The sequence below is a fragment of the Podarcis melisellensis genome, assembly GCF_964234715.1.
Source record: "Podarcis melisellensis genome assembly, chromosome: 14".
Taxonomy (NCBI): domain Eukaryota; kingdom Metazoa; phylum Chordata; class Lepidosauria; order Squamata; family Lacertidae; genus Podarcis; species Podarcis melisellensis.
The window spans coordinates 25,384,338-25,410,567 of record NC_138546.1 but is presented as its reverse complement, the minus strand read 5'-3'; the positions used below and the strand labels follow the sequence as shown (position 1 = coordinate 25,410,567).

The following is a 26,230-nucleotide window of genomic DNA, read 5'->3' as shown; positions in this document are numbered from 1 at the left end:
TGTGTCAGGTGCCCAGCCAACAATCACCTCATGGGCTGGGAGAAGGCTTCAGAAAATGGCCAATGAGAGTGAAGAGGGTCTATTGACTGAGCAGAGGTTCCTGGGAAGAGCCCTGCAGCTAGACCAGGACACAGCCCATCCTGTCCAGCACTCGGATCTCCTAGTGGTCAATCAGGTACCCCAGGGGAAAGCCCATCAACAGGACCCAAGTGCAAGATCCCCCTCCCCACTCAAGTGGCCCGTGTGGTTCCAAAACCCGTAGAGAGTACCTGATGGGCCACTTCGTGAGCAATGACGGTCAGCACCCGCTCCTTGTTCCCAATGGAGGAGAAGAGCGGGTCAAAGAGCAAGGAGTTCTCACGATAGGTCAACAGCCCCCAGTTCTCCATGGCGCCAGCATTAAAGTCCGGGAGGGCGACCTGATCTGGGGAGAGAATGTCCCATGAGCCAGGCTGGGACCACCAGCCAGGCTTCCACAGCTGGGAGTCAGTTGTCACTCCTAGGTCTTTTTACAAGCAGTGCTGTGTATATTAAAAGACACTTGTGAACAGCATTATCATACTGTAAAGAGTTGGAGGGGCTGCAGACCTGCCCTATCATTCAGCCACAGGGAACAGAAGTCCCAAGCCAGGTTTCCCCACCTTGCTGCCTTCCAGGTGTCTTGAGCTACCTCTGTGATTAGCTGCATTGCAGGGGCTTGGACTAGATGAGCCTTTGGGTCTCTTCCAAAGCTACCATACCGTCATCCTATTAACTTCCATCAGGCCCAGCCAGCATGGATGTATTGTCTACTCCAGCACAGCCAAGCTGGCTGCGGCTGATGGGAGTTGCAGCCCAAGACTTCCAGGACATCCTAGGTTTCTCTAAACATGGTCTGTGGAAACAGTTGAACAGTCAGGAGAAGAAGGTTATAAGAACCAAGGAGGACCCATCTGGTCCAGCATCCTGTCCTCACAGAGGCCAACCAGATGTCCCAGTGTGATGCCCAGAAGCAGGACCTGAGCACAGCAGCAACACTCCCTGCTAGTGATTCCCAGCAACTGCCATTCAGAGGCATTTAATGCCTCTGACAGTGGAGATCAGGCTTCAGAATAAGCAGGAACAAATTGTGAGAGCAGAGGTGGATTTAGGGCAGCGTGAGTGGTGCAGAGGTCCTGGGCACGCAGCCAGAGGGTCTTCTCAAAGCCCAGGAATTGCTTGCCCAGCTTCGGGGAAGGAGGTGTGAGGGCTCTGAAATGGTCCTAGAGCCCTCCTTCCTAAAGCTGGGCAAGCACTCACAAGGCTTTGAGAAGGAGTAAGGACCCTGCCAGAGCCTTGCATGCCCTTCCCAAAGCCTGTTCCTTGTTTAGTAGGCTTAAGTGAGGAGGGGAAGGCATAAAATGTTGGCCATGCACAAGGCAACATATTACCAAGGTCCAGCTTACCAACGTGATTTTCACCTTCCTTGACAAAGGTTTCTCTTCTTTACTGAGATCCTCTTGCAGGCTCCCCCAGCCCCCGCTACCCGCTTCCCACCCGAGCCTCACGTCAGCCCTCCCTCCTGCTTCTGCACCAACCTAGTTTGCTCAGTGGGTAAGGTGTGGCGTAATGCTTCTCAAAGAAAGCCAGGATGGGTCCAGTGACACTGATGCCGTAGTCTCCCTGGCCCTCTCGAATGGCTTTGGGGCGGCCCCAAATTCGCATCTGAAACAGAATAGGGATGTCTCAGCAAGGATCGTCAGCAGAGGACCAAGCCTGGGTGGGAGCAGGGCCTGGGGTCCCTGCCTGGAATAGGTGCCCAGAAATCCCTCTGAGCAAGGAGAGCTCCCAAGGCCCACAAGAAGGAGGTGGTCTCCCCCACTGCCACGCCTACCAAGGTGTTATTCTGTTCTCTCTGCACATAGTGAAACTGGCTGACGATGAAAGCAAGCAAGTAGGTTGACATCTTGAGTGTGGGATGAAATACTGTCCGGTTCCAAGGCTGTCCGTCCAGCTGCATCTGTGTGGTGCCTAGAGTGCGGGGAGGAGAAGAGACCATAAACCTGCTCTGCTGATCTTGCCTAAAGTCAAGGCCCAACCATGACCCCTGTTTGTCTCCAAAACCCCTTAACTTTTTGTCTGCATTTGCAGTTTCTGGAGTCCAAGGGTCCCAATCCCAGTGCAGTTGGTAGACTACATTGTTGGACTGAATGTGGCCATCCACCTTGTGAGTGTCATCAGTTAACACCAGGCAAACAGGCATTGTTACCCCAGAGAGAAGGAGGAGGCAAGAGGGTCCTGCCCTCAAATGACAGCACCCAGCTCAGTGCTGGAAGTCGAGGCTGTGAGTTGCTCTCACAGTTCCTTAGCTCTGTGGCTGAGTCCATTCTGAAGCAGGATCCTCTCCCTCCAGCATGTTTTCCCAGTTGCCCTCACTTGCTTCCCTTTTTCTCATTTGGTGTCCTCCACTCACTAGGTGTCCTCAGCACATTTTGGACAGCTCCCAACAGCACCAGCCCTGATGGCTGAGGTGGAATTACTGTTAAGCCCACTATTGGTGAGGCCATTGTGAACTGACCAAAAGCCTGTGAAGAACCAGTTAAAGAGGAACCTGACAGCTGTTAAAGGGGGAAAACCAATTCCATATAACATACAAAGAGGGGTCGGACAGGCACAGTAAAAAAGGGGAAGGGGTTGAGTCAGTTGTGGTTGGATGAGAGAGGGTGGAGTGCTGGTGTGGCAGAAGGTGATTGGGTACAGGATGAACAGGTAAGATGACATATCTGCCTATATAGCATGCATCCTAATGGACTCTTTGGACTCTGGCTGGGAATTTGGTGTGAGCCTCTGTACTTGAGCTCCAAAGGGAAATCACCTCCCTCCTCCCACACAGGCTTCTTCCCTTCAGGAAGGCTGATTCAGCAGCTCTTGGACCCCAAACTTCTGGTGATTCGAAGATTTCTCCCCCCCCCCCATTCCACTGGACACAGAGCCACCCCCCAAGCATGTCCTGACTCCAGACTCTGCATAATGGGAACACCATCAAGTACCTGTAGGAAGGAAGAGGCACCCAGTGTAGGCACAGAAACCTCCCCTTCAGTCTCCTCACACTTCCAGTCTGGCTCTCCCCTCCTGCCCTTCTACCCATGCAAGGAAAGAGCCACAATCTCTTGGGAGAGGAGGGAGGGGGTCATGAACACAGATGGAAACTGAGGAGGAGGAAGTGGCAGGTGTGCTTCACCACCACCACCAAGGGGAGTCCCTTTGCCCCACCCTCCCTTCACCCCCTTACTCTGCACAGGCATGTTGGAGAGAGCCACATGGTCAGATGGGTGGATCAAGACGATGCTGAAGGTGGCCTTCATGGCCGGCTCATCAAAGCAAGGAAAGGCCTTCCGGGCATCGGCCGCCTGCATCTGCGTTGTGGCCACCACCCTGGGAGAAGGACAAAGGCTGGTCAGTGCATGTTCCCCCAGGTCCGTCCACCCCCCGCCATGCCATGTCTTCCTGATTTATTGAGACAAGGGGGCTTGTGTCTTCCAGGGTCTGCCCTGCTTCTTAGCTCCCCAGATATTTTCAAGGCAAGTTGCAATGCAAACACCCACCATGGGAGGAGGTAGGTGTGGGTGGAGCTCCCCAGGTTGGGTGCAGGTGGGGAGTTACCTGGAGCTCTTGAGCAGGGGCGTGGGGGGCATAGCCCCTTTTCTGAGTCAAGTGGCAACAGTCTCCATCCCAACCTCAGAAGTTCCAGGCCTGATTTGGCCATTACCCTGTCCTAGAACAGGAGTGGGGGTGGGGGTGGGCATTTCATGGGGGCCCAGAGCTATACCCTGCAGACATTCAAGCAATGCCACCTAGTCACTCACTACAGTGGCACCAGGTCCCTGCTAATGGTGCTATGTCACATCCATCCCACTTTGCTCTCCTGTAAACTGGTCTCCTCTCAACATAAGGCAAGCAGGAAGGAGTGGCAAGAGGGCTATGGGGGATCAGCCACCCGGGGTGGGGCACCTCCACATCAAACTAAACAACAGGTTGTGGTTTGCGGTTCTACAGAGGCCCTAGGGAGGACACATCAGGGACTTGCAAAAGGGAAAAAGGAGCTGTGGGCAGGTAGGAGAAGCTTTGGAGTCTACAAATGGCTGGGGAGTCCCTTGCCTTCATCCTCACCACCACCCTTTGCTGCAATGTCCCACTCTGGGTGGATTTTCCTCCAGGTCCTTGCTAGGGATCTCTGTGGCTGCCCCAGAGCTGCAGGGTTGGTGACCTGGTGCCAGGTGGGAGGAGAAGCCCAGCCTGTCCTGAGGGCAGGTGGGTGCCAGGCAGCAGAGAGGGATGGCTCTGGCCTCCCCCCTGCTACAGATGCTGCTAACACAATCCAGTGTCTATAGCCTCCCCAACTCGCACCCTGCCAGGCTTATCCAGAGATCTTCCCAGACACGGAGACTGGCTGCAGGAACTCTATTTTTCATAGAACCATAGAACTGTAGGGTTGCCCCACCACACAAGCGCACACACACACACATAGTTCCACCTACTTGCGAACCCCATCCTCCATGTATTCACTGCGATAGAAGCCAGCCAGGTCATCCGCCAGCTCCCCACGGAAGCTGCTCAGCAGCTCATAGGACGCATTCTGCTGGAGGTTTCCGCTAAGCTGCACCACCAGGTATTCAGTCTTCTCCTGCAGCCAGGTCCGAGAGATGGCTGGTGCTGTGGACCCGTTTACCCCACGCAGAGAGACCAGGTTCCCCGCTTGCTCGATGTAGCTGAGCTTCTTGCTGTGGATGAGGATGAGGTCGGTGGGCTGCAGGCACACAAATTGCACTGTGCTGTTGCCCGTGAAGACATAGAGTCCTTGAGCATCCTGGGTCAGGAAGGGTTGCAGGGTGACATCATAGTGCACGGGCTCGAGGGTCTTGGGTAGCCGCATTTGATTCCAAGGGTCGTTTGGGTTGGCCGTAGTGCCAGGAACACTGGGGGTGGCAGCACTGGTGGTGGTAGTGTCAGTAGCTCTGGTGGTGGTAGTGGCGGTAGAGATGGAGCTAGATGGGGTTGGGTCAGACGCATCATTGCTTGACTTCTGCTTCTCCTCTGCATAGACAACCGCCAGAGCAATGATGGTGGCCACAGCGGCAACCGCAAGAACGATCCCAACTATGCCCAGCGTCCTACTGATGAAGAAGCCTTTGGCCATGGTTGAGGATGGCAGGAGAGAGAATCTGTGAGAAAGAGAAGGCAAGGACCTGCAGGCCTCTTATATGTGGGCTCTGGGGTTTTACTGATCCTGGTTCATTAGTTAATCATCAAACAGCTGAGAGATGGGCGAAGGTCACTGAGGCTTCCCAACCTTGCAGACAACTTCTTCCCTTGGCCCTGTGGGAGAGTTAATGGGGAACTGAGAGCCAGCAGCTTCAAAGTGCATGCAATCTTTACCTGCCTTTACCTTACCTTACCTGGAGGGTGGGGCAGGGTGGGTGGGTGTGAATCCTTCCTTTCGTCTGCCCTAGAATCAGGGCAGTTAGGAGGAACCCCAAGGTCATGCAGGAATCACCTGAATCACCCAACATTGGATAGAGGTCATCCATAGATTTTAATGCTATTGCCAGATCAGGTGTAATTTCATATATACCTCTATCATTCCTCTCCTTTCTCTCCTTCCTTTTTCTCTAAACTTTCTATACAAAGCCCCAACCACAGTAATCTTCCCTCATAGGGATGTTGCTCCACCCCCTCAATCATTTTGATTGCCCTTTTCTGAACTGTTTCCAACTCTACAACAGCATTTTAAGGCGAGGTGACCAGAAATGGGCAGTATATTCCAAGTGTGGTCATCCCATAGATCTGAATAAAAGCATTGTTATATTGGCAGTCTTTTTTTTCATAGCATCATAGTTAACTCCCTCCAATGCCAGAATCACAGCTAAAGAGTCGCCAACCCTCTGTTTAAAAACCACCAATGAAGGTTTGACTACCACTTTTCAAGGTAGTCCTTTCCATTATCAAACAGCTCTTACTGTCAGAAAGTTATTCCTAATGTTGGAAAGTGAGCAAGGTCCCAGGTAAAGAAGATTGTTAACTTAGGATGCTAGAATATGCAGAACTTGCAGGTTTAACACATAGAAGAAGAGAAGAAGAACATATATTGAAAGAAGAGTAGAAAATATTTATTGAATATATGGAAATAATTGCACACCGCTGAAAACACTGGCAGTATTAAGATAAATTCAACAGTGTGATTAATGTTTGAACAATGTAAAAATGGAGAACTGATTTAAACAGTTATAGCAAAATATGCAGGAATGGAAGATTTGTACAGTGGACCATGGAAGGAGGAGAAGGGAGGTCACTGGATATTTAAAAGTATGTAAAATGTTTATTCTAAAATGTAAAAATTGAAAATTTAATAAAAACTATTTTTTTTTAAGAAAAGAATGTTATTCCTAATGTTTAGTCAAAATCTCATTTCTTGTAATTTGTAATTTCTTGTAATTTGAATCTATATTGATTCTGGTCTTACCCGCTGCAGCAACAGAAAACAAGCTCACACCATCTTCCATTGGATAGCCCTTCAGATATTTGAATATATTTGATATTTCAATCCCTTTCTTAATGATCATTAGCATGGAATTTGCCTTTTTCTCAGCTGCCACACAATAGGTTGATATGTTTATCACATTATCTGCCAGAGGCCCAAGATCTCTTTCTTGGTCAGTCACTGCTGGTTCAGACCCCATAAGCGAATATATTAAGTTAGGATGTTTCCTCCAGTGTTCATCTTTCACTTACACCAAATCACATTTGTCATTTTAATGTCCTTTCACCTAGTTTTGCAAAGATTCTTTCGGAGTTCCTCGCAATCCCTTCAGTGAAGGAAAAGCTTTTTGAAAGCATAAGTACACTATGTCTACAGGATCACCCCTCTCTGGTGCCTGCCCTCAACAACTCTGACAACATTATTACAGGACCTAACTATGTCATCTGCAACATGAGGGGTTAATTCGCCTCTTCTGGAGCGATCTGCATATCATCATCTGCCACCTGTGCCTTTCTAGAGTCTGCACGGGACAAACAGGCTAGTCTCCACTCGGAAGAATAAATGGACAGAACTCTGGTGTCAGCAATGGCAATAACTAAAAATTAGCAGGGGAACATTTTCTCCTTCCAGGACACTCTGTAACTGGCTGTAGAGCAGCTACCCTTAAACAAAGGAGTTTCAAAGGAACTGCCTGCAATACGAAACCACTGAATTGCAGTTCATTAAAGGTGCAGTGCTATCACTTGCTGTGACAAAGGTAGTTCTTTTTTTAGATGAATGGCATGTGCTGATTGGCTTATGAGTGCCAAGATGCCTGTGTTATCAAGAACTTTTTGAGTGAATAGCCTCTATTAATACTTAAACCGGTAATCTTCTGTACATTTTTTGTTTGTCTAACACTTCCTTCTGACCTCACTGCTCACAATCCCCTTCTCAACCTCCTATATATGTGCCTGCAACTCAGGGTCATCCTTCTTTCATGTATCTGACAAAATGAGCTTTTTAGTCTTTAAGGTACCACAAAACCCTGGAGCAGGCAGAAGCTAACCATCTCCTGCATAGGACAGTGTCAAAATTGGCCAGCTGTATATTATTATTATTATTCCTCCACCTTTTCTCTGACATGGACTCAAGGCAGTATACAACTAAAGTAAAAGGTAAAGGTACCCCTGCCCGTATGGGCCAGTCGTGTCTGACTCTAGGGTTGTGCGCCCATCTCACTTAAGAGGCCGGGGGCCAGCGCTGTCCGGAGACACTTCCGGGTCATGAGGCCAGCATGACGAAGCTGCTCTGGCGTGCCAGCGCAGCACACGGAACGCCATTTACTTTCCCACTATAAAGCAGTACCTACCGGTATTTATCTACTTGCACTTGGGGGTGCTTTTGAACTGCTAGGTGGGCAGGAGCTGGGACTGAAAGATGGGAGCTCACCCCGCTGCGGGGATTCGAACCGCCAACCATGCGATCGGAAAGTCCTAGGCACTGAGGTTTTACCTCGTATAGCTAAAGTAGAAACAGCTAAAAATATAGAACTTAACAATCATTTACAAAAGAATTAAGATTTAATGGAATAAACACAGAGAGAGAGATATCACTGCAAAAAAACATTATAGCAGCAGGGCTTTCCTTAGAAACACCCAGTTTCCAAAAGCCTGTTGGAAGAAGAAAGTCTTCACCTGTCAAGCAGAAGGACAAACAGGAGCAAACCAGTCTAATTTCCCTAGGAAGGGGCACCCACCAAGAAGGACTTCTCCTGTGTCCCTACCAAGCATTCCTATGAGGGTGGTGGGACCAAGAGAAGGCCCTCCCCTGAAGAGCCCAGTCAGGTTTGGATGAGGGAACATGGTCATTCAGACAGCCTGGACCTAAACCATATATGGCTTTATAGGATTGAGAATGTGTTATGAGTTGAAAAACAGTCAGTTCCTTATGTATAAGAAAAAGCTATAAATGGTGGGCACAGCAGGGTGGGGGACAAAGCGGGGTGGGGGGCAAAGGACATCTCACTTGGGGCAGGAACCCTCTTCACTTAGTAGGAATGTATGCTTGGGACAGTCCAAAATTTGTTTAAAAACTCAAGTTCCTTATTTCTCCCCCAAACCTGGGAGAAAGATGTTTCAAGCCACCTTTCCCAGTCAGTTCCCCACCAGATGTTTTGGACTACGAATCTCATTGGTCCCAGGTGTCGGTGTCTGTGCTAGCTGGAGCTGATGGAAGTCCAAAAGACGCCGAGGGCACCAGGTTGGGGAAGGCTGTGTTCAGGCATGTTGCAGGAAAAAACAGCGTTTTGGAAAGCGAGTGTTGTGGCCCCCCAAAGGGCGCTATTTAAGAGTTCCGGGGCACATAAACACTAGCTCCTTCTCCAGGCTGCTCCTGCAGCTCCGAATAGTAATAATATTTTATTATTTTGTACCCCGCCTGTCTGGGTTGCCCAGGGGCACAGGGACCTGGGCGCCCACGTCAGCCTTGCGGAGACCACATCATCGTCATCATCCGCTGGATGATCCCACGCACCCCTCCGCTTGCCTACTCACCTTGACTCCCCCATCCCCGGGCTGGGCTCCATTCACAGCCGAGTTCCTAGTTGGAGCAGGCTGGGGCGTTCTCCTGGCCCACGGCGCCTGGCCTGCTCTCGGCTGCTCTCTCCAAAATCAGTCACAAGGAGACGGCTCTTTCCAAAGCTCCGAAGGAAGTAGCCAGCCCTGCGCTGATCCCTCACCGTCTTAACCCCTGGGCTGCTGGGCGGGACAGAGGAAACCAGACTCAAGAGAGGGAAAGGAGCGAGGAGGCTGCCTCTGTCCTGGCCAGTCGCTCTCTGTCATCCCACACTTGTCCCAGGCTCCTGCTGCGCCTTCAACTCTGCCCCACAACGCTGGACGCACAAACACACACCCCGGGCCCACCTCCTCTCCAGCTGCCAGACCGTCACATCTGGAAAGGATTTCAGCGGGAAGCGGGGTGGAGGCTCCTGAGTGCTGAAAGCAGGAAGGGGAAGCCTGGAAGTGGAGGTCCGTTTTCTGGGGAGGGGATGTTGGGAATCCTCGGGGTCATTTTGCAGGGCCTCTGACTGCAGGCTCCGGGGGCTCCGAGCTGGAGCAGCTTTCGCTGCACACCCAGGGAGAGCTGGAGAAAAGGAGCCAGCGGAGGGACTCGCCTCTGGCTCCTCTCCCTGCTCAGGGCCCAGTTTCGGGCAGGCTACACCAGCCTTGCCTCCAAAGTGCCAGAAATCACAGCTCCCTGCCTTGATCTACACGTTCCTTCTGCCAGGGACTCAGTGGCAAGTTGCTTTCTCCCAGCTTGAAATCCTAGTCTGTGAAATAGAGATCCTAGCAGCCCACCTCGCAGGGCTGTTGTTACAATAAACAACAGGTAATGCTCTACTTATTTAAAAGGCTGGATTAATGGGAAGGAGGAGTGCTGTCACCATTAGAACCCACTCAAATGCACTAGAACCACTGAGCGTTGGAACTGACTCTTCCCCCAAAAAAGGGCTATGGGGAAAATGGACAGATCTTTCCCTGGGGGAGTCAAAAGAGCTCCCTCCTAAGGCCTGATTCCAACACACACATACACACGTACCTGGTCTAAGCAAGATTGTATGGCAGGCAAGAAGGCAGGTGGGTTGGTGCTCCCTGCCCAGGACACAGCAGCTCCTTCCTAGCTGGTGTCCATGGCTGGAAGCGTTATTCTTATCCCTTGGCAGGAAAGTGGGGGAGCAGAAGGTGACCACAGGGAAATTCCTTCGAAGCCCTGTCATGCCACGAACTGTGAGGAGGACGTGCCCCTGGAGGGAGCCTGGCTGGCTAGCGGAACAAGTACAGGCTGTGAGCCTGATGCTGGTGACTAGTCCCCAGTTCCTCATTCCCATGAAAGCTTGAAACACAGCTCAGTCTGTAAAGAAGTCATTTTCTTCTTGCTTTATTTTGTTTAACTTGCAATTTACCGGCACGGCCAGAAGCAATAATGCTTCTGAATACCAGTTTCTGGAAACCACAGGGGAAGGAAGATCTGGGGCAAAGCTTACTCTGGGCTGTAGCCAGCTAAGTCCTGCGCAGAGTATACCTGTTGGAATCAGTAGGACCAAGTTGTGTACATTAATTTCAATTAGCCTACTTTGAGTAGGACTAGCACTGGCTGCAGCCCTTTAGTTCCTAAGTTTCTGACCAGGCTGAGTTTCAGACTTCCATGCACATCAGGAGCTGGGAAATAGCCACCACTTAAGCATCTCCTGGAAGCCCAGCCCTTGGAACTGGAGCCAGGATGGAAAGGACCATTGACTGGCTGGATTCTCACAGCAAGGTTGGGGAGCAGGAGAGAGAAGTCCCCCCCCCCTTTATGCCAAGTGTGCTCACACCAAGAAAAGTTACAGAGCATAGGCAGAAAAGGCTTTAGAACATGACAGTCACGTTCTTCCACTGAAGAACAAACAGAATCCAACACTTTGTTGTCACCTAACTTTTCAAAAGCTTAAAGTTTAAAGCTTTTGAAAGCTTAAATGGCTTTTGGGGGGGAAAGGGAAGACTAGACAGATTTGTGGAATAGAAGGAGAGCTCTCTCAGGTCCTAAATGGAGCCCCTATTTTCAGAGGCAGTCTACTTCTGAGTAGCAGGTGTGCAGCAGAAGCAACAGGGAAAGCCTTTGTGTTTATGACCTGCTTGAAAAATCCTCCAAAGCTCTTGCCTGGCCATGCCACAGCTGGAAGAAAAACTGCTGGTGAACTATGGAGAGGGGGATCCTGCACCCATCTGGCTAGATGACTCTTGGGGTCTTCTTTACTACTTGTGTATTTAATGAGTATGTAGGGAAGATAGCAGAGCATAACCAAAAGTCAAAGCTGTCACCACTTTTCTTGTGTGTGGGGGGGGGGGGGTGGCAGTGGGAATAGATTTATTCAAAACTAGTTATTTCAGGCCCAACCCTCAAGCGGTTGGTTGTGGGAGGCCAGTGAATGGTTGGTGAGTCATTCCAGAACTGTGACTTAGCAAAAACTCTGATGCAGCTGGATATAGGAAATGATAACAGGTTGCCTCCATTTTCTCTTACCTGCCTACTTCTATGCAAATGGATATCTTTAGCAACTATCTACAAAGCAATTTTCAGGTGCATTATGTCAGTGCTCCTAACCACCACCTTTTAAGGTAAATAAATATTATCCTCCCCAGAATGCTGATGGGGAGGCTGACGTGCTTCAAACCTGGTGAGTTCATGACAGGGGTGAGATTTCACTAATTGTTTGCTTTATCAAGGGACATGATGCCGTTGAGAGATTCACAAGCAAAGGGTGTCTGCACCCAAGGAGCCTACATTCCAGAAAGATGCAGACTGCAAACCTTCAATAATATGCCCCAGCCCTGGCTAGCTGTGGGTCCAGTTCTGTTCCCTATATGGGTGCTGAGTTAACTAAGCATGTTTAGCTCCCTGTAATTAATCCTACAATGGTGTCTGTGTTTTAAGCACCAACAAAAATTGTGGTTAGTGTCAAACTTGGCAAGGCATGAGAGATCTATGATGAGATTCCTTGGCATTTCCTTTGAAGAAAAATATTTGTGGTGGTGACAGCGCTTGGATAAGAGCCACACATTCAGAATAAATAAATAAATAAAATGCTCGCGCCACACTGATTTTTTTAATTGATAAGAAATACATTGGAAACCAAAAAGAAACGACTCCTATGTTATAAACCAAGCACTGCTAGAACACAAGTACTTTAAAATATGATCATAGGGCGTCCAGAAAGTATAAAACAATGCAGCTACAGAAGTACATGCATCATTCCCAAAATATAATTATAAACATGCCTCTCACATATGTACCTTAAGTATGTATACAAACTCAATGTGCTTTTGCCAGGTAATCTCATTTATATCGGGTCTAATTTGAGACAAACTCTCCTCATGAACACACTACTCTACTACACTGAAATGTTTCAAGGTTTCCTTGGTTTCTTCCTGCCACGCTTGCCATTCTCTCCTGTCACACCACCCCCTTTGAGAGCCACTGCCCTAACCCCTATGCTGGGCTCAGGATGAAGATGCATGAGTTACTCATGGGTTACTACTCATGCATCCATAAGTAACTCATGGGTTACTACTCATGCATCCATAAGACACCTTATGGCTCAGTTCTTGTGAGATGCTCCAAGGAAAGTTCTCTCTGCAGCAGAGAGATGGAGGGTTGGGTTAGAGAAAGGATGTGGGGAGAGGGGAACGACAGCCCAATCCATTTGACCGCTCCTGGGCTTCCCTCCCCCCCCCCCTTTGAGATTCAATCATAACTCTCCGGCTATGTCACCTAGTTTAACCCTTTCTGTCTCTGTGAAGTTTTAGAATAGAATTGCTTTAATGTGATTGTTGATGGTTTTTTAACAATCAAGCAGTGTGTAAATTTTGTGAAATAAATAAATAAAAATAAAATTTCCACCAGGAGCGCGGACTACCTAGCAGCAAAGCCACACCAGGGCTAAAGCATTTTCAAGAGGAACAGAGACTGAGGGAGGGTCCCACGCAGAAGGAGGAGGAGGCGGGGATGTGGCAAGAGGCCGGGTGCTGTGCCCAGCGCTGCTTTTGCAGAGCCGGGGAGCTGCTCGCTCGGGGTCAACGGGAGAGAGATCCCAGCCTGAAAAGGAAAAAAATCTCCCGGCCTTTAGCAGGCGAGGAGTTAACCCAGGCTGGGAGGCGGGTGGTCCTGCTGCAGGTCCGGCCTTCCGGAGAGGCGGCTCGGAGGGCTGGGCCAGGCTTGCTGCCAAGCCCATGGGAAAATCTGTCCCGTGGAGAGGATTTCTTCTTCTTCTGACTCCTTGCTCTCGGACTAAGTCACACAAATGAGCAGCCAAGATCCTGGGCTAGACTCCCTCTTTCAGAGCAGGGGTGCAAAAGCTGGGGCGCTGTTGCTGCTGCACGGTTGGGTCTGAGGCCAGGATCGAGACCAGGAGAACCATTCTGAACCAGCAGGAACCGGGTTGAGGGACACAACATCCTTGATCCCAGCGGGTGGGCGGGGGGGCATAAGAGCATGAGAGGCAGGAGTGGCTGCTGCCTCAAGTTTTGTGGCAGAGCAGCCCCCCATGGGATCAATCCACCCAGGGATAGGCGCCCCTGCAGGCGCTCCAGACACCCTTAGGATGGAGGCAGAAGCAGCTTCGGGCAGGGGTGAATGAAGGTGTCATAAAAAGGGACAAAGGTCCCACCTGAAAACAGGTAATCAGCCCAGCCGTGTTGGCTGGGAAAACACCAGCCAGACTTGGCACAGATTTGCTTCCTGCAGCTCTCCATAAGCACTGGAGAGAGCGAAAGAGATGGAGTGCCCCCACCCCGTGTGCCAGTTCCAATTTGCAGCCTCCCAAGCCCTCCTGTACTCTCAGCAAGGAGGGCTGGGCTTGAGGGGCAGGTGCTGGGAGTGGGCCTGATACCTAGGCTAGGCTTGGAAGTTGCACATCCTTTCTGGAAGTGCTCCCTCCAAGGTGGCGTAGTGTCACAGCCTTTCCTAGCCTGATGGCCTTCTGGTTATTTTAGACAGGCAGTGGCCAGGGATGATGGGAGTCTCATGACTGAAATGTAGTAAGTGAGGGGTATAACATATTCAAAAGGAATAGGCCAAACAGAAAGGGAGGGGTAGCATGATGTGGAAAGGTGGATCAGGGGGATGCTTTCAGTAAGGCTTTTCACAAAGTCTCCAATGATGTCCTTGCAGAGAAGCTGGCAATGTGTTATTGTTAGGTGGACTTGTAGCAGGTTGACTGACTGAACCCAAAGAGGGCTCAGCAGCAGTTCCTTTTCATCCTACAAAATGACAAGTGGGGTGCTACAGGATTCTGTCCTGGGCCCAGAGTTGTTAAACATCTTTATGAATGACTTGGATGAAGTAATTGAGGAGATGCTCCTCAAATTTGCAGATGACACCAAACTGGGAGGAGTAGTTAATACCTCAGATGATAGAAACAGTACTGCTCTATTCTGCCATGGGTCAGACCCCACCAGGAGTCCTGTGTCCAGGACAGTTTAAGAAGGATATTGACAAGCTGGAACATTATGCAGAGAAGGGTGAACAAGATGATAAAGGGTCTGGAAACCAAGTGCTATGAGGAATTATAGCCATCTTCAAATATCTGAAGGGTTGTCCCATGGAAGATTGAGCAGATTTGTCTTCTGCTGCTGCAGGTTGTAGAACTCAAACCAATGGATTCAAATGACAAGAAAGGAGATTCTGACTAAACCTTAGGAAGAACTTTATGACGGTAAGAGCTGCTTGACCATGGAACAGACTACCTCAGAAATGGTGGACTCTCCTCCATTGGAAGCCTTTAAATAGAGGCTGGATGGCCAAGTGTCAGGGGTTCTTTAGCTGTAACTAGATGACCCTTGGGACACCATCCAATTCTATGATTCCCAACATTTAAAGGCATTCGAGGGCACCAGGTTGGGGAAGGCTGACTAAGGACAAGTCCAGCCAGTGGCCAGATTCCCCATGCAGCACCTTTATTTGCTTGCTTGTTTAGATTTCTGTCCTGGTTCAACTTTAAAAAGTGACGCACATTGGGACAAAACATCCTAATTTCACATAGATGCTTTGGGGGGTGACTGACCAGAGGATCTTGGGGTCGTGGTGAAAGCTCAAAATGTCAACTTAGTGTGTGGCAGCTGTGGGGGTGGGGAAGCAGCAAAATGCTGTTCCTACGTAGGGGTCATTAAGACAGGGGCTGAAAATAAAACTGCTGGCGTCATAATGCTGTTATACAAATTTATGCTACAAACACACTTGGGATACAGTTCTTGTTACTGCACTTCAAAAAGGATATTGTAGAGCTAGGAAAGGTCAGAAAAAGAGCAGCTAAAATGATGGTGGATGTTGGACTTGGCTCCATGCTAATGGCCCTCCTCTTCCCGAAACCCTCAGCCCAGGGCACTCTAGGGCTCTCTTGCTATGAGTGAGTGCTGCTTTTGATTTCCTTGTTCAAGCAGAGCAGCTCCTTTCCTGGCAGCCCTGACTCAACATTCATCTGGGGCAAGCAGGAGGAAGGGAAAAACCCTCTTGAACCTCTTTTTCAGGACCTCCCCACTTTGCCAGGTCTGCTTCCCTGTCTGTGCTTAGCCATTGCAGGGACGCAGGATGCCTCCATTCTTCACACAAGGACCACAGCTCAGCGGTCACCCAGGTGCCTCCTCCAGGATTTTCCCCCTCTGCCTCTAGCTCCGTAGGGATCCAAGCCAGTCTGTCGGCTGACCGCTCTAGTGTTTCTCCCCCTTCCCTTCCCCCAGAGCTCCTTTTATAGAAGGATCTGAGGCACTTAAGAACATAGAACCTAAGAATAGCCTTGCTGGGTCAAGCTGTGGCCCATCTAGTCCAACATCCTGTCCTTTCAGTGGCCAACCAGATGTCTCAATGGGAAACCTGAAAGCAGGACATGCATGCATTCCCTTGCAGCTGCATATAACTCCAGCTGTTTGCTGTCAGGGATTTGCTCCCTGTAGAATGAGGCTCTGACTCTGCATCCAAGTAGGTGGGAAACATAGTGGGATATTCAACCGAGTTTTAGTCAGAGCAGACCCACTTCAATGAACAATACTAGGTTGTCCATTAATTTCAGCAGGCCTACCTGGAGAAAAACATAGTTGAATACAACCCATAAGGGTGCAGCAGGCTGGTCCTTAGCAGCCCTTCCCTACTGGGATACAGCAAGTCCCCTATAGAATCATAGAGCTGGAATGGACCCTGAGGATCATGTGGTCCAACAATACAGCTGCCCCATACGGGGATCAAACCTGCAACCTTGGCATTGTCAGCACCATGCTCTAACCTGCTGAGCTATCCATGAGGAAAGGCTCTACATTGGGGCTTCATTTTGAAGAAAATGTGAGTAAGAAAGGAGGAGATGAGTGGCATAAGTCATGAGTGGTGTGGGGGAAAGTGAGCAGGGAGTTCTGAAAGCTGGGATCGTGAAGCTGATTCAGGACAGACAAAAAGGAAGGACTTCTTCACACAGCATAGGGATGCTATGGAATTTCCTGCCAGAAAATGTAGTGATGGTCACCAACCAGGAAGGCTTTAAAATGAGATCAGAGGAATTCATGGAGGACAAAGCAATGCAGTGGCTACTAATCACGGTGGCTAGAAGCAGGAAGTCTCTGCATACCAGTTGCTGGGAATCGTGTGTGAGGAGAGCTGCTCCTGTTGCACTCAGGTCCTGCTTGTGGGCTTCTTCTATTTGAGGCATCTGGTTGGCCATTGAGAAAACAGGATGCTGGATTAGACTGGCCCCCTTTGACTTGACCCAGAAGCCATCTCTTCTTATGCTCTTATGCATCATCAAAACAAATAATAATAGGTTCCTTAATGGTCTTAGAAGAGCCTGCTGAATCAGGCTAATAGCCCTGCATCTAGCCCTGCATCCTGTTCTCACAGATGCCTGTGGGAAACCAACAAGCAGGAACTGAGCAGAAGTGCACAAGCACATCCTGCGGCAACTGGGATTCAGAAGCATTGCTGCCTCCGACGGTGGAGGCAGAGCATGGCCATCATGGCTAGTAGCCACAGATAGCTCTCTCCTCCGTGAATTGGTCTAATGGTCTTCTAAAGCCATCCAAGTTGGTGGCCATCTCTGCCTCCTGTCGGAGCAAGTTCCACAGTCAGCAGCCTTTGCCCCACACTCAACACTTGCCAAGCCTGCAAGATAAGATGTTCATCAGGAGAGTATATATGTTCGTGATGCAGTTGATTATTGCTGCTGAATTGTTTTATGGGCTTCCTCAGGGTCACTGGCAAATCGGGAACCCATGAGGGCAGATGGCTCAGGGAAACAGCAGTTGAACTATGCCGAGATGGCTGCTCATGCCTGCTTGCAGCACTGATGAACCTGCACCCCGCAAGGTGCCAAGAGAACAGTTGGCTATCCTGTTTTAGAAAAAGCAGCTCTTCCCCACTCTGGGACGTGTCCAGGGGGTTTGACTGCCTGTAAAAGGGCTTATCCTCTGCTTTGAACATTGCTCAATTGTCACCCTGGCTGATTCAGATCAGGAAGTGCTCAAAGTTTTTTTTCCAGTCATCCATCAATGCCCTGTTATCACGGCTGAACAAAATAAAGTAATACAACGGGGAAACAATAGTTGGCAGCAAAAGGAGGGCACTTATGCCACCCCGACCTCAGCAAACAGCCAAAGGCGTCACAAGTCTGAGTGGCCCAAGCAACTGCTGAGAATGGCCATAGCTACTGAGCTTGCATGCAAACCCCTTTAACATCTCCATATAGTAGGGAAAGGAAAGGACAATACTCAGCTGGATGAGCCATTGGTCTGGCTTGGTATAAGACAGCTTCCTCTGTTCCTCTGCTGACCATCAATTCCCACACATCACACCTAAGCAACTCAGAAGCTTCTGCATCCTGCAAGCTGCTCCAGTGCTCACATTTTAAAATGTGCTCTAAGTTGCTCATAGGGCTTTGGGTAACATGCAACTAATGAGTCAAACAAATGAATAAATAACCCCAAATACTAACTGGCCAAAATAGGAAGCACGACAGCTTCATATTTTCCAGTCCTGACAACCCTTTCTTTCCATTTATCCACTCTGATTTACTTAAAGAATGAGAAAAATGAACCAACCTGCAGCTTCCTGAAGCAGAAGGGAGAGGTCTGTGCCAGATGACCAAGAAAAGGATCCTAAAGTTCGTTAGGTGGAAGAAGTCATGGCTTGTAAAGTGAAAATACTTTTGATACTTCCAAAGAGTATCAAATTGGGCAACCTCCTGTGGGTGTAACGTCCCGCTATTGGACTTGCTGAGCTGGTTCTGGGAGTGCCACTGTGGTTTTTAGGAAAGGGAAGCTGATGGGTCTACGATGTGCCAAAACAAGATAACCACTGCCTCCACCCATCCACCCACCCACCCTATGCCCAGCAAGGGTTCCACCATTACCAGGTGCAGCAGAGAGGAATTAGGCAAGCATGGTGGTCACAGCCTGGAATAAGGGAGTCTTCTCTCTTCTCAGTCACAGGGTGGGTGGGAGCAGCAAAAACAGCAAAGTATTGTGCCTCCTTAAAGACCAACAGATTTCTTACGGCACAAGCTTGTCCTCTGCAGTCCATGGAAGCTTATGCTAGAAGAAATGCTGGTCTTCAAGCGGAAAACAATATTGTTTTGTTACTATTTAGGAATATGACCCTCTTGTAGGACTGGGGGTTGGTCTGGATATTATTTTTGGGTCCCCTCCAAGCCTGTGGCTTGATATCTGTCAGATGGGATTCTGTAGAAGGAAGTTCTGAAGTGGTCAGACTAGTCTCTTTGTTAAAAAGCTGACAGCACTAGCCAAGTCTCTTAAGCATCTTTTTTACATGACAGAAGAGCTGGCCAAGTACAGGTGCTTTGTTGCCAGAAACACCCACCTAGCAGGGCTTCCACAAGGAGGAGGCAGACTCTCCCTCACTCGCTAGGACTGCAGAGAGCAGGTTCAGGCCATAGCAAAAAAACCAAAAACGTTTGAACCCCCACAGCAAAGGCAGATTGGCTAAAAATCTTTACATGGGATATACAATAAATGTGTTCTCATTTTTATGTTAATAATAGATATAATAATATTCATACTTGCTGAGAGTATTAAGATCCTAATGATGCCAATAAAGTAAGCAGTCAAGACAATCATTGCTGAACCAGCCATGCACTTTAAATGTTTAACTTTTATGTGCAGCCCACCACAATGTGTATCACACAACAACTTTGTTGTATTTGCACGGTGTTCACTAAGGAAAACATACTAACGAGGCTAGGCATAATACAATGAGACTGCAGTCATACTGCCAAAGCACAGCAGTGAATGTTCATATAGAATCAGAAGTGCTTAGTAAGTTTGCAAGCCATTATACAGAATTGTTTGTGCATCGATCATGAAATATATACTTCGTTAAGAATTACATAAAACCAGTGCTGCTTTTCTAGAAAAAGAGGTGCTGGAGCTCATCACGAACTTTTCTTTGTTCTCTTAGAATGGCAATGGCGCCCACCTGAGAGGTGTTGGAGCTGAGCTCCAGCTGGAAAAAAAAATCCCAGCATAAAACATAGGCAAGGTAGTTGGGCCGCAGATCCCCTTTCCAGATCTCCAGCCCTGGTCATTTGTACCAGTTCCCACACCACCACGCTTATCACCTCTGCCCCTCACCTGGCTGGAGGCCACTTCAGCCTAACCAGTGTGGGAGCCAATGTGGTGTAGTGGTTAAGAGCAGTAGTCTCGTAATCTGGGGAACCGGGTTCGCGTCTCCGCTCCTCCACATGCAGCTGCTGGGTGACCTTGGGCCAGTCACTCTTCTCTGAAGTCTCTCAGCCCCACTCACCTCACAGAGTGTTTGTTGTGGGGGAGGAAGGGAAAGGAGAATGTTAGCCGCTTTGAGACTCCTTTGGGTAGTGATAAAGCGGGATATCAAATCCAAACTACTACTCTTCTTCTTCTTCTTCTTCTTCTTCTTCTTCTTCTTCTTCTTCTTCTTCTTCTTCTTCTTCTTCTTCTTCCCATAGGAGAGCAATTGGCCATAGGCCACTCTTGGCTTGAACTGGGAAGGTACAGTGGCTTGACACTCTCTCTCTCTCCTGAAACCAAAATGAGGACTGAGATCATCCTGGTAACCTAGCAGGGGAGCAAAATCTGCTGGGGGCAGCGAATGCTGTGAGCCCTGCCAACTAATGTTCAGCATAGACATATGTGTAAATAAACCTGTATCTCACCAAGGCACTACCTTCTCCGGTGACCTTTGTTCCTAGGAAACCTAATCCGAGGTGGGTGCTGGCAAACCTAAAGCCTCCCACCACTTGAAAAGATTTAGGACGCTCACTTTGTTTTGTGTTTACTTTTCTCATAGATCAAGAGATGGGGTGTCAATGCTGTGTCACATGCTATATAATTGTTTTTTCCCCTGTAGTAGGTGATGTGCCACCTCCTTGACTTTGCAAGCAAAGTTGGGGGAATCTTTCAGGGTGGGACAAAGCCTGGTGAGAAAGTGGGAAGGTGGTCCTGCTGGACAGCCTGTGGGCATGGTGTTCCTGTCCCTTGTTTCAAAGAGCTCCCAAGCATCACCCTCCTTTACCTCTTTAGGACTTAAAAGACCAAGGGACAGAGCATCATCCCCACACTTTTCTTAGCTTCAAAAACAGTCTCTCTGCAGCCTCAGGGGAGTGAAGTCCAGAGGCCTGGGCAGAAGGTTGCCCTAGAGACCTGCCAACAGTTAACTCTTCTAAGGCTGGATGACTCTTCCCCTTCCCCCTGGACACTCCACCCCAGCTGGCCACACACGAGTCCCCTTCCAGCTTCGGGTTTTCCCAGAAAGTTTCCCATATTTCATGCTTGTGGAAGTTTGTGCACAGCTGTTCTGCGCTGAAGGAAATTGCCTCACCCAAGTGACACAACGGATCACTTTCAAGAGGCCTCATCTGGGCTACCCTCTTCCTGCTGAGAACTATGGCCAAGGCACAGGGAAGGCAATGAGTCAGCCAAGCCAGGCAGTGTTTGAGGCTACAGCCAAAGAGCGAGGAGCAGGCATGTGGGAACTAGTCCTCAGTGGCAACCAACCCTTATTTAATCCGCCTTGAGTTTGCACCGACACAGCATTCTGCTTGTCAGCTGCAGCAAAAACAAGTCTCTTGCAGCAACTTATAAACAAGTGACAATAAAATAGCTTGTCTTTGAACTGCCAAGAGGCTTTGCTTTTGAGATTGTAGCATTATGAGGGGAGGGCTGCCAAACCAATACACAGGCTTAATTGCCGCATACAGGGCTGACCCTTGGAAGAGGCCAGCTGGAACAGAATACCACAGGCAGATTACCTATTGCCACTGGCTGCTTGGAAATACACTGCACTGGCTTCAAAACAAATCCAAATTGGCTTCAGCTGTTTCCAGGCACAATTCCAGGTGTTGATTTTTGACCCCTAAAGCTCTGCATCGCTTGGGATGGATCTGAGCTCCCAGGAGAACCTGCCTGTTTGTTTAGAGTTCAGTCAGAGGCCTTGCCACAGGTGCCCTTGGCTGCAGGTGTCAGATGAATGCATGACAACCAAAGACCCCCCCTAAGGCATTAAGCCCTCCCCCAACACACATCTCAGTAACACTTGCCCTGACACTCATATGATCAGCTTCCAGCCACCAGGCAGTGGTTTATTCTCCTAAGCTTTTAAGTGGAGCAGTCCATTTGGGGGGAGGGGGGAGCCTTTTTTGACGTTGCAATGGTTGAAGGGGTCAGAAAGCCTTTGCCAATCAAACACAAATCTCCCCAGAGAACTACCAGGAGATCCTCTCCTCTCCCTTCTGACTGCCCGTGTCCTGAAGACATGCAGGCAGAAGCCCTGGCATAAGTTCCTCACTCCAACCACCCTTTGCAGAGAGATGCCCAGGGCAGAATTTGCTGCACTTCCAAAGGCTTCCTTTGCTTTGAAAGCTTATCCTAAAGGCGCCACCTTCTGGCAAAACCAGGCCAGTGAAGCAAAGGAAGAAAAAAAAGAGGGTTGTTCTCAAAGCCTGCCCAGTCAAGGAGCCTGAGAAGAACCTGCTTGGTTGGGGCAAAAGGGTCACATCTAGTGCAGCAACCTCTCCCCATAGCGGCCAACCAGATAACCCAAAGAGAAGAAGCCCACAAGCTGGTCCTGAGTGCAAGAGCAGCACTTTCCCCATTCCCAGCAGCAGGCATTCAGGAGCATACACCCTGCTCCTGACAGAGGGGGAATAGGCATTGTGGCCAGGAAGGGCAAAATTAAGGGATGGGGGGGCAGCTAATGAATGCTGACATTTTAGCCCCCAGCCTAGTCTATGTTGCCATAATGATTCAACCTTTCCACAAGAATACACCATTAGGGGCCTACAGCCAACAAGGGGCTTGGCTCGTTGATGCAACAGTCTAGAAAATCTCCCCCACAACCACCTGGTGGTCTTTTTAGGCCCAGAAGAGAGATATTTAGATCAGGATGGAGGCTGGTCGCAGGTGCCCAAGAAACGGCCAAGGAAACAAACTTTCCCCACACGCCCCCCCCCCCCACAAAATGAGGCAGGCAGACTGGGGGGAAATGGAAATATTTTATTACAGAATGTATACAGAGCATTGAGCAGAGCTGAAGTTCTCCTACCAGGCCTTTCCCAGCTCCTGCCTGCTTAGCGCTGGCCCAGAGGCCAAATGGCAACTGTTTAGTAGGACTTCCTCCACCAAGCTGCTGCTGCCCCCAAAGAGAGCAGCTGAAGATTGCATCCTGTAGCCACCTTTTGGAAACATCCAGAAGGAATTAGGGGAGGGGCCATAGCTCAGTGGTAGAACATCTACTTTGCATGCAGAAGGTCCCAGGTTCAATCCCTGGCAGCATCTCCCGGTAGGGCTGGGAATGCCCCTGCCTGAAACCCTGGAGAATGGCTGCCAGTCAGTGTCGCCAAAACTGAGCTAGATGGACCCAAGGGCTTGACTCAATGTAAGGCAGTTTCCTGCGTTCCTATGTACTTAAGGAAAGGCCTCCACCCACCTTTCATCTTGTACATACAGAGAGATGACCAAACTCTACCACCACAATCACATGTAAATCTCTAGTGTGAAATGGATAAGTTATTATGCTCTATGGACTGTTTTCAGTATTGATGGAACAACCATCAAGTTGTATTTTGTTAAATGTGTTTACTGATTTCACACACAAAAACAAGTTCTTTACGAAATGGATCAGCCTCCATCAATAAGGGTTATGTTCCATCTCTTGGTGCAATATATGACAAATCTATCCAGCTGGCCCAGAAGGATCAGAATGAAGAATGGGCGATTATTTATGCATGCAACAACAGCAGTGCGGATACTATTGGCTCAGAGACGGAAAGAAGATGAAGTCCCGACCAGAGACAAATGGTTGATAAAGATGATGGGACTACGCCGAAATGTCGAAAATGACCAGGAAAATCAGGAAGACAGAAACTTTAATAAGGAATGGGGGGAAATTACAACACTGTAAACAACTAAAAACTTTGGCAGAATTTGAGTAATGTGTGTAATGTATAAAAAACTAAGGTAAAAAATGGACTATTTTAAGAAAAATAGAGAAAATATAGGATGCAGCAGGAAAAGTTTGATAATGGAAACCATGGAGGAGTGGAGGGAAGTCTAAGGGTTCAAGGAATCCTAAATGCTGATGGTTATGATTAACCTTTGAATTCAAATGTACAGTGTAAAAGTAAATAAAAAAGTTTTTTTAAAAAAGAAGAAGAGTGGGCTGAGCATGGGCAGGAATACAGGAGAGAAGCAGAAGGAAGGAAGGTGTTGTCCAAGCACCAAATAAAAGCCCCATGAAGCTAAAACCTAGGCTGCCCCTCAAATCACCAGCACATGATGGTGAATCCCGCTGCTGCTCTGAGGAGGAGGAAACAGTCCACTGAAAGGTAAGGCGTGTGGCACCAAATGAGAACACAATGCAGAACCGGACAAGCAGGCTGCCTTCTGCAGTTGCTACCACTAGCCATTCAAGCTGCTATGGTGACACAGCCATCGCCTGCTGCTTGCCCACAGCATTTGGTACTCAGAGATGGAACCTCCCTGTTCCAATAGCCTATTTCAGCACTATGGCCAGAGACACTGACCAACCTGTTCTCCACACTTGTGGCTGGTCAAGCTACCTCTGCTGCTCACGGTGGTTCTCCCACTGCGTGGCACTCAGTGGCTGGCGGCCATCACTTTCTTTGGTCTTCCTGAAACTGCTACCAGTAATTTTTGGTATGCTGCTGAAGGGCTGAGGCTTTTGCTCCAGGGGCTGGGCGGGCATGGCAGGGCAGTGCCTGCCGTAGAAGAGCCTGGGGTAATGTTTAAAAGTAAAATCTTCTGATCTGCCACCCTCAGGCACCCAGGAAGAATCATGTAAAGAGATTCAGGAAGGCTGCAGGAATCCCAGCCCTGCTGAGAGAGCACACACCACTCCCTCCCCACCCCCAAGTGTCCCCCTCCTTAAGCTTTGGAAACAGAAGAATAGAGATGAGTCCTGGAGCTGCAGGGAGTCATTCGCTTCCTCTCAGTTCTTCTTGCCTTAGTCATCCTGCAGAGAACAGCAGCAGTTATTCCAAGGGACCCCTAGACAGGCTTTGTTCCCACCCAGGGCTCCAGGCACAGGACCCTGAAGTCAGCCCCACCAGAACAGGGTCAGTCTGGCTCCTGGACTGGAGCAAATCCAGCTCATGCCAGAGAGAACCCACCGCCCTGGCTGCTCAATCTAGAGTGGTCATCCACATACCCATTCGGCATCTTCCGCGCCATCCCCATGCCCTCGGGGTTCATCGGACGGCTCCCCGTGATCCTTGAAAGCCAAGATGTTGTCTGTCCAGGAGGCCCCAGCCTGCTGGTCACCAGCAAAATTGCACTTGGTCACTGTCCCCACATCCAGCTTGGCTAAGGAGACTGGAAAGGAGAAAAAAAGTGGCAAGAGCTAAGTGGCAGGGCAGCTGCTTGGCATGGGGGTTCAATTCCCCATGGCACCTCCAGGTAGGGCCGGACAAAAGACCCCTGTGGAGAGCTGCTGCCAGCCAGTATAGGCAGTACTGAGCTAGATGGACCAATGGCCTGATTCAGTTGCAGGCAGCCTCCTACGTCCCTGAAGTTTCTAATGGAATATAGACTGGAGGAAGGAGTCTAGTCACACCAGGGTGTCCCCTTCCAGAAAATGTTAATGCTTTGGCAAATCCAGGTCCTAGCATGAGGAAGGCTCATTCCCCAGGCTGGCCCAGCAGGGATGGTAAATGGGTAAAGGGGTTGACCAGGGAAAATAGGCTTTGTGGCAGCAGCTCTGCCTGCAGCACTTACAGACAAAGGGTCCATCTCCCAGAGTCCTCAGGCGGATCTCCACCCCCACCTCCAGCTCCATCTTCTCCATCTCACTCTCAGGCAGCCAGAAGGCCACAGCCTGGCTGGGTGTGTAGGGCTGTGTCACCTTCACCAACTCTGGCTTGGTCACCAGGCACTCCAGCTCTTCTGGGGTCAGCCTGTCGGTCTTGCCCTTGGCCTCCACCTCTGTCCATCACAACACAGAAGGAAAAAAAGACTGATGTGTACAAGGAGGGCCTTACCCAAAGGCCCAGGCACACACACACAGGAGCCATCAACTCCCAGCTCCTGGTCTTAGCCTGGGGACCACACCTGCCGCCCTTCAAAAAAGCCTCCTACACCCAAGCAGATCCTAGAGCAATCTTCACCAACTTGGTACCCTCCAAATATTTTGGGGCTACAGTTCATATCAGCTCCAGCAGGGCACCAGATTAGCAAAGGCTGTTCTACAACCATGCTGGACATGCTCTCAATCTCCCCACCCCACATGGCAGGGGAAATTCATAAGAGGAAAGGCAGATCACATGCTGTGACACCCCAGTTCACTACCCAGGAAAACAGGGCAACCTCCCAAGTCTGCTCTGCAGGAATACTACCCTCTGCTCTGCTAAGGCAGACCAAGGAGAGGCTTCTGGGCAAAACTCACTGTAGGATGCCATGAGGAAGCCAGTATTGACCTTCCGAGTTTCGCTGAAGTTGGGCTCCACCTCCTTCCCCTTGGGGTCAAATTTGCGGCGATGAACAAGCCTTGGCCTGATGTATAGCACGAAGTAGCGTTCCTGGGGTTTGGGAAGGACAGAGAATCTGCTCACTCTGAGTCTTCAGAAAACACCATCACTTTTGACTGTTGTTACCACCTACCAGTGCTATTACCACTACATTTGCAACTCTGTATTACTGTGGATGTAAAAAAACTGGAGCATGTTGGCGTTCA

General features: G+C 49.5%; 2 protein-coding genes across 5 annotated transcripts in view; both read right to left on the bottom strand.

Moving 5' to 3' along the window:
* ANPEP (alanyl aminopeptidase, membrane) overlaps positions 1-18,237 on the bottom strand; it is a 32,414-nt gene extending 14,177 nt beyond the window's left edge. Inside the window, exons 1-6 of one of the 3 annotated variants that reach the window (XM_081888161.1) lie at positions 18,087-18,237; positions 4,497-5,327; positions 3,251-3,393; positions 1,853-1,989; positions 1,557-1,683; positions 270-424 (exon numbers count right to left, since the gene is read on the bottom strand). In XM_081888161.1, the coding sequence (XP_081744287.1) occupies positions 270-424; positions 1,557-1,683; positions 1,853-1,989; positions 3,251-3,393; positions 4,497-5,155 (1,221 nt within the window). In that variant the 5' untranslated portion in view covers positions 5,156-5,327; positions 18,087-18,237. Of the gene's footprint in view, positions 1-269; positions 425-1,556; positions 1,684-1,852; positions 1,990-3,250; positions 3,394-4,496; positions 5,335-9,026; positions 9,335-18,086 lie in introns of those variants that run through there. The other 2 variants (XM_081888160.1, XM_081888162.1) reach the window with 2 other exon arrangements.
* Positions 18,238-22,516: 4,279 nt separating this feature from the next.
* Positions 22,517-26,230, bottom strand: part of LOC309356621 (arpin-like) — a 12,061-nt gene continuing 8,347 nt past the window's right edge. For both annotated transcript variants that reach the window (XM_081888173.1, XM_081888172.1), the window contains exons 3-6: positions 25,943-26,075; positions 25,276-25,482; positions 24,710-24,873; positions 22,517-24,514 (exon numbers count right to left, since the gene is read on the bottom strand). In XM_081888173.1, coding sequence (XP_081744299.1) covers positions 24,506-24,514; positions 24,710-24,873; positions 25,276-25,482; positions 25,943-26,075 — 513 coding nt within the window. In that variant the 3' untranslated portion in view covers positions 22,517-24,505. The remainder of the gene's footprint in view (positions 24,515-24,709; positions 24,874-25,275; positions 25,483-25,942; positions 26,076-26,230) is intronic.